The 17,443-nt window shown below is 43.1% G+C and overlaps 1 protein-coding gene across 1 annotated transcript in view; it reads right to left on the bottom strand.

Moving 5' to 3' along the window:
* Positions 1 to 15,684, bottom strand: part of LOC147871112 (uncharacterized) — a 46,773-nt gene extending 31,089 nt beyond the window's left edge. The window contains exon 1 of the mRNA XM_087341140.1: positions 15,331 to 15,684. Within this exon, the coding sequence (XP_087197266.1) occupies positions 15,331 to 15,684 (354 nt within the window). The remainder of the gene's footprint in view (positions 1 to 15,330) is intronic.
* Positions 15,685 to 17,443: the final 1,759 nt, after the last annotated feature.

Below are 17,443 nucleotides of genomic sequence, written 5' to 3'. Positions count from 1 at the left end.
TATCCTCCCAACCCTTGGACACACATTGACGAGACTCTGACATGAAGTTGACATATACGTTCCCTCAAAGTGACATAAGTTTTGTCTCTCAGATTCCTACAGATCCGGAGATATTTGCCTTCTCAAAAATTTATTTTCGAATAATCTAGAAGAATTAAAATGTCTCTATCCTCCAAACCCTTGGACATACATTGACGTGTCCCTGACATGAAGTTGACATATACGTTCCCTCAAAGTGACATAAGTTTTGTCTCTCAGATTCCTCGGATCGGAAGATATTTGCCTTTTCAGAAATTGACTTTCGAATAATCAAGAAAAATTAAAATGTCTCTATCCTCCAAACCCTTGGACATACATTGACGTGACTCTGACATGAAGTTGACATATACGTTCCCTCAAAGTGACATAAGTTTTGTCTATCACATTCCTACGGATCGGGAGATATTTGCCTTTTCAGAAATTGACTTTCGAATAATTTCGAAAAATTTAAATATCTCTATCCTCCGAACCCTTGGACATACATTGACGTGAATCTGACATGAAGTTTACATATACGTTTCCTCAAAGTGACATAAGTTTTGTCTCTCAGATTCCTACAGATCGGTAGATATTTGCCTTTTCAAAAATTGACTTTCGAATAATCTCGAAAAATTTAAATGTCTCTATCCTCCAAACCCTTGGACATACATTGACGTGACTCTAACATGAAGTTGACATATACGTTCCCTCAAAGTGACATAAGTTTTGTCTCTCAGATTCCTACAGATCGGGAGATATTTGCCTTTTCAAAAATTTACTATCGAAAAATCTAGAAGAATTCAAATGTCTCTATCCTCCAAACCCTTGGACATACATTGACGTGACTCTGACATGAAGTTGACATATACGTTCCCTCAAAGTGACATAAGTTTTGTCTCTCACGTTCCTACGGATCGGGAGGTATTTGCCTTTTCATAAATTGACTTTCGAATAATCTCGAAAAATTAAAATGTCTCTATCCTCCAAACCCTTGGACATACATTGACGTGACTCTGACATGAAGTTGACATACACGTTCCCTCAAAGTGACATAAGTTTTGTCTCTCAGATTCCTACGGATCGGAAGATATTTGCCTTTTCAGAAATTGACTTTCGAATAATCTCGAAAAATTAAAATGTCTCTATCCTCCAAACACTTGGACATACATTGACGTGACTCTGACATGAAGTTGACATATACGTTCCCTCAAAGTGACATAAGTTTTGTCTATCACATTCCTACGGATCGGGAGATATTTGTCTTTTCAGAAATTGACTTTCGAATAATTTCGAAAAATTTAAATATCTCTATCCTCCGAACCCTTGGACATACATTGACGTGAATCTGACATGAAGTTGACATATACGTTCCTCAAAGTGACATAAGTTTTGTCCCTCAGATTCCTACAGATCGGTAGATATTTGCCTTTTCAAAAATTGACTTTCGAATAATCTCGAAAAATTTAAATGTCTCTATCCTCCAAACCCTTGGACATACATTGACGTGACTCTAACATGAAGTTGACATATACGTTCCCTCAAAGTGACATAAGTTTTGTCTCTCAGATTCCTACAGATCGGGAGATATTTGCCTTTTCAAAAATTTACTATCGAAAAATCTAGAAGAATTCAAATGTCTCTATCCTCCAAACCCTTGGACATACATTGACGTGACTCTGACATGAAGTTGACATATACGATCCCTCAAAGTGACATAAGTTTTGTCTCTCACGTTCCTACGGATCGGGAGGTATTTGCCTTTTCATAAATTGACTTTCGAATAATCTCGAAAAATTAAAATGTCTCTATCCTCCAAACCCTTGGACATACATTGACGTGACTCTGACATGAAGTTGACATACACGTTCCCTCAAAGTGACATAAGTTTTGTCTCTCAGATTCCTACAGATCGGGAGATATTTGATTTTTCAAAAATTGACTTTCGAATAATCTCGAATAATTGAAATGTCTCTATCCTCCAAACCCTTGGACATACATTGACGTGACTCTGACAAGAAGTTGACATATACGTTCCCTCAAAGTGACATAAGTTTTGTCTCTCAGATTCCTACGGATCGGGAGATATTTGCTTTTTCATAAATTGACTTTCGAATAATCTCGAAAAATTAAAATGTCTCTATCCTCCAAACCCTTAGACATACATTGACGAGACTTTGACATGAAATTGACATATACGTTCCCTCAAAGTGACATAAGTTTTGTCTCTCAGATTCCTACAGATCGGGAGATATATGCCTTTTCAAAAAATGACTTTCGAATAATCTAGAAGAATTAAAATGTCTCTATCCTCCAAACCCTTGGACATACTTTTACGTGACTCTGACATGAAGTTGACATATACGTTCCCTCAAAATGACATAAGTTTTGTCTCTCAGATTAAAGCAGATCGGGAGATATTTTGCCTTTTCAAAAATTGACTTTCGAATAATCTCGAGAAATTTATGTCTCTATCCTCCAATTCCTTGGACATACATTGACATGACTCTGACATGAAGTTGACATATACGTTCCCTCAAAGTGACATAAGTTTTGTGTCTCACATTCCTACAGATCGGGAGATATTTGCCTTTTCAAAAATTGACTTTCGATTTATCTCACAAAATTAAAATGCCTCTATCCTCCAAACCCTTGGACATACTTTTACATGACTCTGACATGAAGTTGACATATACGTTTCCTCAAAATGACATAAGTTTTGTCTCTCAGGATCCTACAGATCGGGAGATATTTGCCATTTCACAAATTGAATTTCGTATAATCTCGAAAATTTAAAATATCTCTATCCTCCAAACCTTTGGACATACATTGACGTGACTCTGACATCAAGTTGACATATACGTTCCCTCAAAGTGACATAAGGATTGTCTCTCAGATTCCTATAGATCGGGAGATATTTGTCTTTTCAAAAATTGACTTTCTAATAATCTCGAAAAATTTAAATGTCTCTATCCTCCAAACCCTTGGATATACATTGACGTGACTCTGACATGAAGTTAACATATAAGTTCCCTCAAAGTGACACAAGTTTTGACTCTCAGATTCCTACAGATCGGGAGATATTTGCCTTTTTAAAAAATTAACTTTCGTATAATCTCGAAAAATTAAAATGTCTCTATCCTCCAAACCCTTGGACATACATTGACATGACTCTTACATGAAGTTGACATATACGTTCCCTCAAAGTGACATAAGTGTTGTCTCTTAGATTCCTACATATCGGGAGATATTTCCCTATTCAGAAATTGACTTTCGAAAAATCTCGAAAGATTTAAATGTCTCTATCCTCCAAACCCTTGGACATACATTGACGAGACTCCGATATGAAGTTGACATATACGTTCTCTCAAAATGACATAAGTTTTGTCTCTCAGATTCCTACAGATCGATAGATATTTGCCTTTTCAGAAATTGACTTTCGAATAATCTCGAAAAATTATAATGTCTTTATCCTCCAAACCCTTGGACATACATTGACGTGACTCTGACATGAAGTTGACATATACGTTCCCTCAAAGTGACATACGTTTTGTTTCTCAGATTGCTACAGATCGAGAGATATTTATCTTTTCAAAAATTGACTTTTGAATAATCTCGAAAAATTAAAATGCCACTGTCCTCCAAACACTTGGACAGACATTGACGTGACCCTGACATCAAGTTGACATATACGTTCCCTCAAAGTGACATAAGGTTTGTCTCTCAGATTCCTATAGGTCGGGAGATATTTGTCTTTTCAAAAATTGACTTTCTAATAATCTCGAAAAATTTAAATGTCTCTATCCTCCAAACCCTTGGACATACATTGACGTGACTCTGACATGAAGTTGACATATACGTTCCCTCAAAGTGACATAAGTTTTGTCTCTCAGATTCCTAAAGATCGGGAGATATTTGCCTTTTCAAAAATTAACTTTAGAAAAATCTCGAAAAATTAAAATGTCTCTATCCTACAACCCCTTTGACATACATTGACATGACTCTTACATGATGTTGACATAAACGTTCCCTCAAAGTGACATAAGTGTTGTCTCTTAGATTCCAACTGATCGGGAGATTTTTCCCTATTCAGAAACTGACTTTCGAATAATCTCGAAAAATTAAAATGTCTCTATCCTCCAAACCCTTGGACATACTTTTACGTGACTCTGACATGAAGTTGACATATACGTTCCCTCAAAATGACATAAGTTTTGTCTCTCCGATTCCTACAGATCGGGAGATATTTGCCTTTTCAAAAATTTACTTTCGAATAATCTAAGATAATTAAAATGTCTCTATCCTCCAAACCCTTGGACATACATTGACTTGACTCTGACATGATGTTAACATATACGTTCCCTCAAAGTGATATACGTTTTGTCTCTCACATTCCTTCGGATCGGGAGATATTTGCCTTTTCAGAAATTGACTTTCGAATAATCTTGAAAAATTAAAATGTCTCTATCCTCCAAACCTTTGGACATACTTTTACGTGACTCTGACATGAAGTTGACATATACGTTCCCTCAAAGTGACATAATTTTTGTCTCTCAGATTCCTACAGATCTGGAGATATTTGCCTTTTCAAAAATTGATTTTCGAATAATCTCGAAAAATTTATATGTCTCTATCCTCCAAACCCTTTGACATACATTGACGTGACTCTGACATCAAGGTGACATATACGTTCCCTCAAAGTGACATAAGTTTTGTCTCTCAGATTCCTACAGATCGGGAGATATTTGCCTTTACAGAAATTGACTTCCGAATAATCTCGAAAAATTAAAATTTCTCTATAATCCAAACCTTTGGACATACTTTTACGTGACTCTGACATGAAGTTGACATATACGTTCCCTCAAAGTGACATAATTTTTGTCTCTCAGATTCCAATAGATCGGGAGATATTTGAATTTTCATAAAAGGACTTTCGAATAATCTAGAAGAATTGAAATGTCTCTATCCTCCAAACCCTTGGAAATACATTGACGTGACTCTGACATGAAGTTGACATATACGTTTCCTCAAAATGACATAAGTTTTGTCTCTCAGGATCCTACAGATCGGGAGATATTTGCCATTTCAAAAATTGAATTTCGTATAATCTCGAAAATTTAAAATATCTCTATCCTCCAAACCTTTGGACATACATTGACGTGATTCTGACATCAAGTTGACATATACGTTCCCTCAAAGTGACATAAGGATTGTCTCTCAGATTCCTATAGATCGGGAGATATTTGTCTTTTCAAAAATTGACTTTATAATAATCTCGAAAAATTTAAATGTCTCTATCCTCCAAACCCTTGGACATACATTGACGTGACTCTGACATGAAGTTGACATATAAGTTCCCTCAAAGTGACACAAGTTTTGACACTCAGATTCCTACAGATCGGGAGATATTTGCCTTTTCAAAAATTAACTTTCGAATAATCTCGAAAAATTAAAATGTCTCTATCCTCCAAACCCTTGGACATACATTGACATGACTCTGACATGAAGTTGACATATACGTTCCCTCAAAGTGACATAAGTTTTGTCTCTCAGATTCCTACATATCGGGAGATATTTGCCTTTTCAGAAATTGACTTTCGAATAATCTCGAAAAATTAAAATGTCTCTATCCTCCAAACCCTTTGACATACATTGACGTGACTCTGACATGAAGTTGACAAAAACGTTCCCTCAAAGTGACATGAGTTTTGTCTCTCAGATTCCTACAGATCGGGAGATATTTGCCTTTTCAAGAATTGACTTTCGAATAATCTCGAAAAATTTTATTGTCTCTATCCTCCATCCCTGTGATATACTTTTACGTGACTCTGACATGAAGTTGACATATAAGTTCCCTCAAAGTGACACAAGTTTTGACACTCAGATTCCTACAGATCGGGAGATATTTGCCTTTTCAAAAATTAACTTTCGAATAATCTCGAAAAATTAAAATGTCTCTATCCTCGAAACCCTTGGACACACATTGACGTGACTCTGACATGAAATTGACATATACGTTCCCTCAAAGGGACATAAGTTTTGTTTCTCAGATTCCTAGGGCTCGGGAGATATTTGCCTTTTCAGAAATTGACTTTCGAATAATCTAGAAGAATTAAAATATCTCTATTGTAAAAACCTTTGGACATACATTGACGTGACTCTGACATCAAGTTGACATTTACGTTCCCTCAAAGTGACATAAGTTTTGTCTCTCAGATTCCTACAGATAGGGAGATATTTTCCTTTTCAAAAATTGACTTTCGTGGAACCTCGAAAAATTTCAATGTCTCTATCCTCCAAACCCTTGGACATACGTTTACGTGACTCACACATGAAGTTGACATATACGTTCCCTCAAAGGGACATAAGTTTTGTTTCTCAGATTCCTACGGCTCGGGAGATATTTGCCTTTTCAGAAATTGACTTTCGAATAATCTAGAAGAATTAAAATATCTCTATTGTAAAAACCTTTGGACATACATTGACGTGACTCTGACATCAAGTTGACATTTACGTTCCCTCAAAGTGACATAAGTTTTGTCTCTCAGATTCTTACAGATCGGGAGATATTTTCCTTTTCAAAAATTGACTTTCGTGGAACCTCGAAAAATTTCAATGTCTCTATCCTCCAAACCCTTGAACATACGTTTACGTGACTCACACATGAAGTTGACATATACGTTCCCTCAAAGGGACATAAGTTTTGTTTCTCAGATTCCTACGGCTCGGGAGATATTTGCCTTTTCAGAAATTGACTTTCGAATAATCTCTAAAAATTAAAATGTCTCTAACCTCCAAACCCTTGGACATACATTGACATGACTCTGACATGGCGTTGACATATACGTTCCCTCAAAGTGACATAAGGTTTGACTTTCAGATTCCTATAGATCGGGAGATATTTGCCTTTTGAAAAATTGTCTTTCGAATAATCTCGAAAAATTAAAATGTCTTTATCCTCCAAACCCTTTTACATACATTGACGTGACTCTGTCGTGATGTTGACATATACGTTCCCTCAAAGTGACATAAGTGTTGTCTCTCAGATTCCTACGGATAGGGAAGCATTTGCCTTTTCGTAAATTGACTTTCGAATAATCTCGAAAAACTAAAATGTCTCTATTCTCCAAACCCTTGGACATACATTGACGTGACTCTGACATGAAATTGACATATACATTCCCTCAAAGTGACATAAGTTTTGTCTCTCAGATTCCTACAGATCGGGAGATATTTGCCTTTTCAAAAATTGACTTTCAAATAATCAAGAATAATTAAAATGTTTCTATTCTCCAAACCCTTGGACATACGTTGACGTGACTCTGACATGAAGTTGACATATACGTTCCCTCAAAGTGACATAAGTGTTGTCTCTCAGATTCCTATAGATCTTCAGATATTTGCCATTTGAAAAATTGACTTTCGAATAATCTCGAAAAATTAAAATATTTCTATCCACCAAACCCTTGGACATACCTTGACGTGACTCTGACATGAAGTTGACATATACGTTCCCTCAAAATGACATCAGTTTTGTCTCTCAGATTCATACCGATCGGGAGATATTTGCCTTTTCAGAAATTTACTTTCGAATAATCTAGAAGAATTCAAATGTCTCTATCCTCCAAACCCTTGGACATACATTGACGTGACTCTGACAAGAAGTTGACATATACGTTTCCTCAAAATGACATAAGTTATGTTTCTCATATTCCTACAGATCGGGAGATATTTGCCTTTTCAAAAATTGACTTTCGAATAATCTCGAAAAATTAAAATGTCTCTATCCTCCAAACCCTTTGACATACATTGACGTCACTCAGACATGAAGTTGACATATACGTTCCCTCAAAGTGACATAAGTTTTGTCTCACAGATTCCTACAGATCGGGAGATATTCGCCTTTTCAAAAATTGACTTTCGAATAATCTCGAAAAATTAAAATGTCTCTATCCTCCAAACCCTTGGACATGCATTGACGAGACTCTGACATGAAGTTGACATATACGTTTCCTCAAAATGACATAAGTTATGTTTCTCAGATTCCTACAGTTCGGGAGATATTTGCCTTTTCAGAAATTGACTTTCGAATAATCTCGAAAAATTAAAATGCCTCTATCCTCCAAACCCTTGGACATACATTGACGAGACTCTGACATGAAGTTGAGATATACGTTCCCTCAAAGTGACATAAGTTTTGTCTCTCAGATTTCTACAGATCGGGAGATATTGGCCTTTTCAAAAATTTACTTTCGAATAATCTAGAAGAATTAAAATGTCTCTATCCTCCAAACCCTTGGACATACATTGACGTGACTCTGACATGAAGTTTACATATACGTTCTCTTAAAGTGACATAAGTTTTGTTTCTCAGATTCCTACGGATCGGGAGATATTTGCCTTTTCAGTAAATGTCTTTCGAATAATCTGGATAAATTTAAATGTCTCTATCCTCCAAACCCTTGGACATACATTGACGAGACTCTGACATGAAGTTGACATATACGTTCCCTCAAAGTGACATAAGGTTTGTCTCTCAGATTCCTACAGATCGGGAGTTATTTGCCTTTTCAAAAATTTACTTTCGAATAATCTAGAAGAAATTAAATGTCTCTATTCTCCAAACCCTTGGACATACATTGACGTGACTCTGACATGAAGTTGACATATACGTTCCCTCAAAGTAACATAAGTTTTGTCTCTCACATTCCTACAAATCGGGAGATATTTGCCTTTTCAGAAATTGACTTTCGAATAATCTCGAAAAATTCAAATGTTTCTATCCTCCAAACCCTTGGACATACATTGACGTGACTCTGACATTAAGTTGACATATACGTTCCCTCAAAGTGACAAAAGTTTTGTCACCCAGATTTCTACAGATCGGGAGTTATTTGCCTTTTCAAAAATTTACTTTCGAATAATCTAGAAGAAATTAAATGTCTCTATTCTCCAAACCCTTGGACATACATTGACGTGACTCTGACATGAAGTTGACATATACGTTCCCTCAAAGTAACATAAGTTTTGTCTCTCACATTCCTACAAATCGGGAGATATTTGCCTTTTCAGAAATTGACTTTCGAATAATCTCGAAAAATTCAAATGTCTCTATCCTCCAAACCCTTGGACATACATTGACGTGACTCTGACATGAAGTTGACATATGCGTTCCCTCAAAGTGACATTAGTTTTGTCTCTCAGATTCCAACAGATCGGGAGATATTTGCCTTTTCAAAAATTGACTTTCGAATAATCTAGAAGAATTAAAATATCTCTATCCTCCAAACCCCCTGGACATACATTGAAGTAACTTCGACGTGAATTTGACATGTACGTTCCCTCAGGGTGACATAAGGTTTGTCTCTCAGATTCCTACAGATCGGGAGATATTAGCCTTTTAAGAATTGTCTTTCGAATAATCTCGTAAAATTTATGTCTCTATCCTCCAAACCCTTGGACATACATTGACGTGACTCTGACATGAAGTTGACATATGCGTTCCTTCAAAGTGACATAAGTTTTGTCTCTCAGATTCCTACAGATCGGGAGATATTTGCCTTTTCAAAAATTGACTTTCGAATAATCTCGAAAAATTAAAATATCTCTATCCTCCAAACCCTTGGACATACTTTAGCGTGGGTCGGTATGCAACTTTGATTGTCAACCCTTGATTTCTTGCGGGGATTGTAAGAGACCACAAAGTCTTCCAACAATAATGAATTTAATCAACTAAAACTTCTTTACAGCACAAAATAATCTCGTCTACAACACACTTCTCCTTCAAGCGATTCACACTTCAGCTCTCTTCGCAGTATTTCTTCCACAATCTCACCTACTACACTACCCTACAAGATGTTGGATGCCTCTGATCTCCAAGATGACTTCTATCTCTATCTTATTGACTGGTCTTCAGATAATGTGTTAAACGTGGGATTAGGAACTTGCGTATATCTTTTTTGTGCAAGCACAAATCAGGCTGGAAGGCTGTGTGATTTATCTGGAGATGACACCTCTGTAACTTCAGTTGCATGGAATGAACACATGAGTATTGACCAGACTGTTTTTACTGAGATAGTTGAAAAATATTTCTGTTAAATTTGAATTTGGTTGTAAGATTTGAGGTTTTCACAGCGGTGAGTATGAAGATTTCCGTTTTCTGGGTTGTTGCGCTGTGTAGTATTCATTTGCCCTGTTAATGGAGGCAGCTCGTCCTCAGAAACGTTGGTAAACTATCGACCATACTACATGGCGCATCAACCCAGAAGACAGAAATCTTGAATTTGGTTTTTGCTGTGTTTGTTGTTAAACTTGAAGTATGTGTTGTGCATAAATACATTATTAATTGTATAGGAAAATTATCACGCAGTGCATAAAGTTGATGCAGGCTTTGGTCACCCGTCACCAGAATACTATGTGACATGATTGTTGGTTTACAGTTGACACATTTGTTTATTGGAGAGCAGGTCCTGATATTAGGTGGCCAATATTTCATAAGCTTTGCATAGCTTCTTCCCCATTAACACTCTACTACTGTGCTTTTTTATACCATATTATTGGAGTTTGTTTTCAACTGTAGCTGACATATGACTTGTAGAATTTGTGTTTGAAGTTATAGCAAAAGAAGGTCCCTTTCTTATAGAGCGACACCAGATCAGGAAGGGCTATTATGTGTCGGACTTGACTTTTCATTGCCTGTCATAAAGTAACTTTCCTCAGGCTTGTCTCATGCCCTGTAAGTCTGTGGACTTGTGTTCTGAATTCTGAAAGTTGCCAAGTTCCCCATTTTGGCATCTTGTTGTTGCTGCAATTCTGCTTCTACTCATCTTCCTTGTACCCATCTCAAATCAGTGTCAACTGCTAGCCCCATTTCTGTGGGTGCTTTCTGGTTTTCATTTTATGTTTTGTGTCCATGACAAAGGAAACACCTTGTTATTTCTGAAGTTCACTGTTGTGTGCATTAGAAGAAATCTGAAGAATTTGGATTTCTTGTTGCAAACTTCCTGGAGGAAGGTGGAGAATAATTGTGTCCTCCACCTGCCAAGTGAGGAGACCAAGCCCAAAATTTTAGTGGTTTGTCTGTTAGAGATTGTTGTCCTGAGGTAGCCATATTTATTTCAAGATACATGCATTTGTCTGTATAACTTTGGCTTGTGGGTGAGAGCCATGTCAGTTGTTTAGTATTAACAATAATTTTTGGAAACATTGCAGTACACACATTCAAGGTGGGTATGAGATGGGGCTAGTTATGAGGGCGTTATTTACTCTCAAAGCAACCAACAACCAACCAAAGAAGCTAACTGAGGGCAGAGGCCTGCGCAAGCGCAAGCATCGTCCCTACCTAGGTGAAACCATTCCTGCGCACAAGACGCATTGCTGGAAATGGTAATCGGTCGTAATATAAGAACGGAAATTTTGCTAACGCTAACGGGGTTTCGTCGTGGCGGGAGCCTCGACCATTCAAACTGGGATTTGTTGCTGCTGATGGGAGGTTATCCTGTCAGGCAAGTTGTCGAAGGAATTTGGTTGGTTGGGTCTCTGGGGTATGAACCCAGAGAGGGAGGGGCCGTTTCGGCTGAAGGCCTCTGCGGCATGGGGGGAAGATCACTTCAGCTGATGGCCTCCATGATCGGGGGGAAGGGTGGCGGGCCGTGCCCCTATTAAGTTATACCCTGGCATTCGCCTTACAACTGAGGAAAGCACGGAAAACCTCAGTCAGGGTAGCCGAGTAGTCTAACCACTCGTTGTGCTGACTTGGCCGTCTTTTGGGGATGGCTTCGGCTGGCCTGCTGAACATCAGTCGCCCTCGGTTGCCCTTGGGTGAACTCTGGCAGCCCTCATTCGGCACGAGTGTCTTCCGAGTTGCCGAACTAAGGGGTTCCCCACACCAGCTAACCTCGAGTCAAACCTCTCAGTTAGTGCTCTGATGTGGTCGGCAAAGAAAGGGGCCCCCAGATCCTCATGTATTTGCCTGTTACTAACGTACCAGGGCGCGTTAGTAACAATTCGAAGACACTTGGATTGCAGAACTTGCAGCTTCTGGACGTGGCTGTGGGCAGCTGACCTCCAGATCGGGCATGCGTAATCCATTATGGGACGGATGAGCTGCTTATAGAGTAGTACACCGTTCCTGATTGACAGGCCACTTCTCCTATTGATAAGCGGGCCTAGCACACCTAATCGTTGCGCTGCCTTCTTTCCCACTTGGTTGACGTGCGCCGACCAAGTAAGCCCGGCGTCAAGGGTGACCCCCAGATACTGCGCTGTTTTGACCCATTGGATCGGCTGTCCAACCAACCAAAGAAGCTAACTGAGGGCAGAGGCCTGCGCAAGCGCAAGCATCGTCCCTACCTAGGTGAAACCATTCCTGCGCACAAGACGCATTGCTGGAAATGGTAAACGGTCGTAATATAAGAACGGAAATTTTGCTAACGCTAACGGGGTTTCGTCGTGGCGGGAGCCTCGACCATTCAAACTGGGATTTGTTGCTGCTGATGGGAGGTTATCCTGTCAGGCAAGTTGTCGAAGGAATTTGGTTGGTTGGGTCTCTGGGGTATGAACCCAGAGGGGGAGGGGCCGTTTCGGCTGAAGGCCTCTGCGGCATGGGGGGAAGATCACTTCAGCTGATGGCCTCCATGATCGGGGGGAAGGGTGGCGGGCCGTGCCCCTATTAAGTTATACCCTGGCATTCGCCTTACAACTGAGGAAAGCACGGAAAACCTCAGTCAGGGTAGCCGAGTAGTCTAACCACTCGTTGTGCTGACTTGGCCGTCTTTTGGGGATGGCTTCGGCTGGCCTGCTGAACATCAGTCGCCCTCGGTTGCCCTTGGGTGAACTCTGGCAGCCCTTATTCGGCACGAGTGTCTTCCGAGTTGCCGAACTAAGGGGTTCCCCACACCAGCTAACCTCGAGTCAAACCTCTCAGTTAGTGCTCTGATGTGGTCGGCAAAGAAAGGGACCCCCAGATCCTCATGTATTTGCCTGTTACTAACGTACCAGGGCGCGTTAGTAACAATTCGAAGACACTTGGATTGCAGAACTTGCAGCTTCTGGACGTGGCTGTGGGCAGCTGACCTCCAGATATTGGATCGGCTGTCCGAGGAACTGCACTGCTTTTATACAAATACAACAATGTCTATGCAACAATGCTAAACGCAACAATGCTAAACGCAACAATGTCAATAATAATACAACAATGCATGAATACAACAATGTCTATAAACTAACAACAATGCCAACCCCAACACATCACACTACCCCCTCCTTAAAGCTGCTCGTCCCGAGCAGCACCCAAATACGGCGCCAACCTGTCCAGGTGGACTACCATCATCCGGGTCCGGGTATGCCGCTGAATCCGATAAACCACGTCGTTGATTCTGGTTACCACCCTGTAGGGGCCCTCCCAAGATGTTTGTAGCTTGGGAGACTTCCCTTTTGTCCGGGTAGGATGATACAACCACACGCGATCTCCCTCCTGGAAGCCAGCCGAGTTTGCCAGGCGATCATAGCGTGCCTTCATCCGGTCGCTGGCCATCTTCAGATGCTGGCGGGCATGGTTATGCGCGTCATGAAGTCGTTCCTCGAGATCCGCCGCATAATCGGTTGTCGACTTCTCCCTATCTGGTGGAGACCCGAACATAAGGTCGCACGGCAGGCGTAGCTCCCTCCCAAACACTAGGCTGGCCGGTGTTACCCCCGTAGTCTCGTGGGTCGAGGCTCGGTACGCCAGGAGGAAGAGAGGCAGTCTGGTGTCCCAGTCCCGCTGATGTGATGAGACGACCTTCTGTAGATGTTCTTCGACCGTTTTCACATAGCGCTCTACCATGCCGTCCGACTGTGGGTGCAGAGGAGTGGTGCGAGTCTTGGCCACCCCCAGACGCTGCAACACTTCTTGGAGCAGTCGGGATTCAAAGTTCCGGCCCTGGTCGCTGTGCAGCTCCCTCGGAACTCCGAAGCGGCAGAAGAAATTGCTTATGAGTACATCTGCCACTGTTGATGCCTCCTGATTGGGTATGGCATAGACCTCTGGCCATTTCGTAAAATAATCCATTGCGATCAGGAGATAGCGGTTTCCTGCGTCGCTCCTCGGGAAGGGTCCCGCGATGTCTATGGCGATCCTCTCAAATGGAGCGCCCACGTTGTATTGGCGCATGAGGCCGCGACTTCTGGTCCTGGGGCCCCGGCTGGCGGCACATGTGTCACATTGCCGACACCATTGCTCCACGTCGCTCCTAGAGTGTAGCCAGTAGTAACGCCGCCTGACTTTGTCCAGGGTTTTGTTAATTCCCAGGTGTCCCCCAGAAGACCCTCCATGAACCTCGGCCAGAACCACCTTTATCTTATTTCGTGGCAGGACCAATTGAGCCGTCTTCGCTTTACCATCCGCCGACTCCCAGTCTAGGACATTTCTCACTGCAGTCCTCGTCCCATTTCTCACTGCAGTCCTCGTCCCATTTCTCACTGCAGTCCTCGTAATATTTCTCACTGCAGTCCTCGTAACATTTCTCACTGCAGTCCTCGTCCCAGACCCCACTGCAGTGAGAACTGGAACGAGGACTGCAGTGAAAAATATTATGAGGACTGCAGTGATAAATATTACGAGGACTGCAGTGAGAAATGTTACGAGGACTGCAGTGAGAAATGTCCTAGATATTTCGCTTCCTTCTGGAACATCCGACACTTTCCGGAGTTCAGCTTAAGTCCGGCTTCCCTGAGCCTCTGGAGCACTTCCCTCAGATTATTCAAGTGCTCTCGGAATGTCCGACCAATGACGATGACATCATCCAGGTAGACCAAGCAGGATTTGTGCGTCAGGCCCCGTAGGACGGACTCCATCAGCCGCTCGAACGTTGCCGGAGCGTTGCAAAGGCCGAATGGCATTACCGTGAATTGCCACAGCCCCTGTCCAGTAGAGAATGCAGTCTTCTCTTTATCCTCGGGATGCAGGGCCACCTGCCAGTAGCCACTCTTTAGGTCTAATGTCGAGAACCATTTGGCCCCTGCCAGTGTGTCTAGGGTGTCGTCGATCCTGGGCAGTGGGAAGCAATCCTTCTTGGTGACGTTATTCAGCTTCCTGTAGTCAACGCAGAACCGCAGTTCCCCGTTCTTCTTTCGCACAAGCACGACGGGTGACGACCACGGGCTGTCTGATGCCTCGATCATACCTTGTTCCCCCATGTCCCTTAGCATACCGTCCACCTCTTCTTGTTTTGCTAACGGAAGCCTCCGAGGAGGCTGACGGATCGGACGAGCATCGCCTGTGCTGATGCGGTAGAGCACTCTGTCCGTCCGCCCATAACCATTGTTTTCTGTTACGAAGACATCCTGAAAGTCGAGGACCAATGACTTCAACTCCCTGGCTTCCATTGTCGTCAGATTCAGGATAGCATCGGCGACCATGCCCTGCAGCGGCTTGCACAGTTCTCTATTCTGCGACGGAGGTTCTGTATTGCCAGCCGGGCCCGCCCACGTGACCGGTTCACACAGGCCCAGGGTTGTGCCTTCCGCCAGCACTTGGTCGCCGTCCCCGACATTCACAATTCTCACAGGCACGCTGCGCTGGGTGCGGACTAGCGCCCTGGCTACGTATAGTCCTTCTCGTGGTAAAGGGTCCACACCAGGTTCTATTATTCCGCTCGCCGTTCCCACGGGGTCGTTCATCCGTGCCATCACCACCCTCTCGCACCGCGCCGGTATTATCTCCTCGCTGGCTAATGTCAGGCGTGTGGATCGGGGTCTGCTCCGAGGGCCCCACAGAGATATCTCTTCTTGGCCCAGTCGCAACACTTGGCGTCCTAGGTCCACCGTCGCATCGTAAGCTCGCAGGACGTCCAGCCCCAGGATGATCTCGTCCGTGACGTCGGCTACAAAAATCCATGTGCGGATGACACTTTGCCCCAGCGTTAGCTCAACTAACACCTCTTTCAAAACGGGGATGGTTTCACCGGACGCTGTCTGCAGCACGTACGGTCTGCTCGGCTCCCTCTCTGATTCTCCCGCTCGACGTCGGGCCTGGCGATGGTCACTGCAGCTCCGGTGTCGATGGTCACATTACAGCGTCTTCCCCGAATCCAGCCTTCGGTGATCAGACCGTCGTCACTCCTCTTGGTGACCACGCTCAGTGTAAAGCGAGGGGAAGGGGGTGGTGGGGCCGACGGTTCCCTCCATACGCCGGCCATTACTCGTTTCCCGAGACCTGGTTGGTCCTTGCGGAGACCTGCGGACACCATCTCATCAGGTGGCCGGGGGCGCCGCACTGCCAGCACACCGGTCGCCCCCATCCAGAACGTCTATCCTGGGGCGATCGCTCCTCCGTCGGGTCCTTTGTCTGTATTTGACGCACCGTTAGTGTTGATCCTGCGGCTGCCTTTGCTGCCTGTAGCTTCAGGGCCTGTCCGAGTGCTTCATTGAGGGATCGGTCCCCGCCCATTAGTAGGTGTTGCTTAATCTCTCGGTCTCCCAGGCCGTCGATGAAAGCGTGAGCGGCCTCCCTCTGCAAGAAATCTGCGGGAAGCCCTACGAACGCTCGATGGGCCTGCTTATCTATTACCGCTGCGAATTCCTGCAGAGTTTCGCCCCTCCCCTGCGTCCTTGATTTAAACTGAGATCGGTAGACCGCCGCCAGCTGATGGTCCCCGTAACGGCCCTCTAATGCGTTGAGGATGTCGTCGTAGGCCGCCCCAACAGGAAGGCCATGCAGGATGTCAGCAGCCTGCCCCTGAAGTACGGCAAGGAGATGCGTTACCTTCTCCCCAGACGTCCAGCCATTGTGGTTGGCCACAGCCTCAAACTGCCGATGAAATACTGTCCAACACGTGGATCCGTCGAACTTAGGCGGTTTCACACGGTTCGTGCCACCCACGAACGTTCCGGCCAATCCGTGCCTTGTTCGGGCCTCCACCGCCTGCAGCCGTGTCTCGAACTCGCGCCGCGTGGCCTCTAACTTTTGTCCGAGATCGTCGGTGATCCTTTCCTCTAATTCCACCTGACTGCAGCTCAGGGCGCTTATTTCTTCCGAAAAATGTGCGCCTAGATTATTTTGTAGCTGTTTCTGGCTGGCATCCATCTTGTCTTCAAGATTTTCCTGAAGCTGTTGCTGGATGCATGTAAACTGGTCTCGTAGCTGTTTCTGGCTGTCCTGAAGCTGTCTCCGGCATTCATCCAGCTTGTCTTCAAGATTGTCCTGAAGCTGTTGCTGGATGCATGTGAACTGGTCTCGTAGCTGTTTCTGGCTGTCCTGAAGCTGTTTCTGGCTGGCATCCATCTTGTCTTCAAGATTGTCCTGCAGATGTTGCTGGTCGTTGCTCAGACTCTGCAATCTTTCCAGTATTTTTTGCAGTACACAATCCATGGTTGACAATCCCACTTCTGACACCAATGTAGCGTGGGTCGCTATACAACCTTGATTGTCAACCCTTGATTTCTTGCG

This window comes from Zootermopsis nevadensis, unplaced genomic scaffold (assembly GCF_977971745.1).
Source record: "Zootermopsis nevadensis isolate Lab colony 2312 unplaced genomic scaffold, Znev_1.0 Znev_ptg000064l, whole genome shotgun sequence".
NCBI classification, from domain to species: domain Eukaryota; kingdom Metazoa; phylum Arthropoda; class Insecta; order Blattodea; family Termopsidae; genus Zootermopsis; species Zootermopsis nevadensis.
This window is presented reverse-complemented; position numbering and strand designations above follow the sequence as displayed.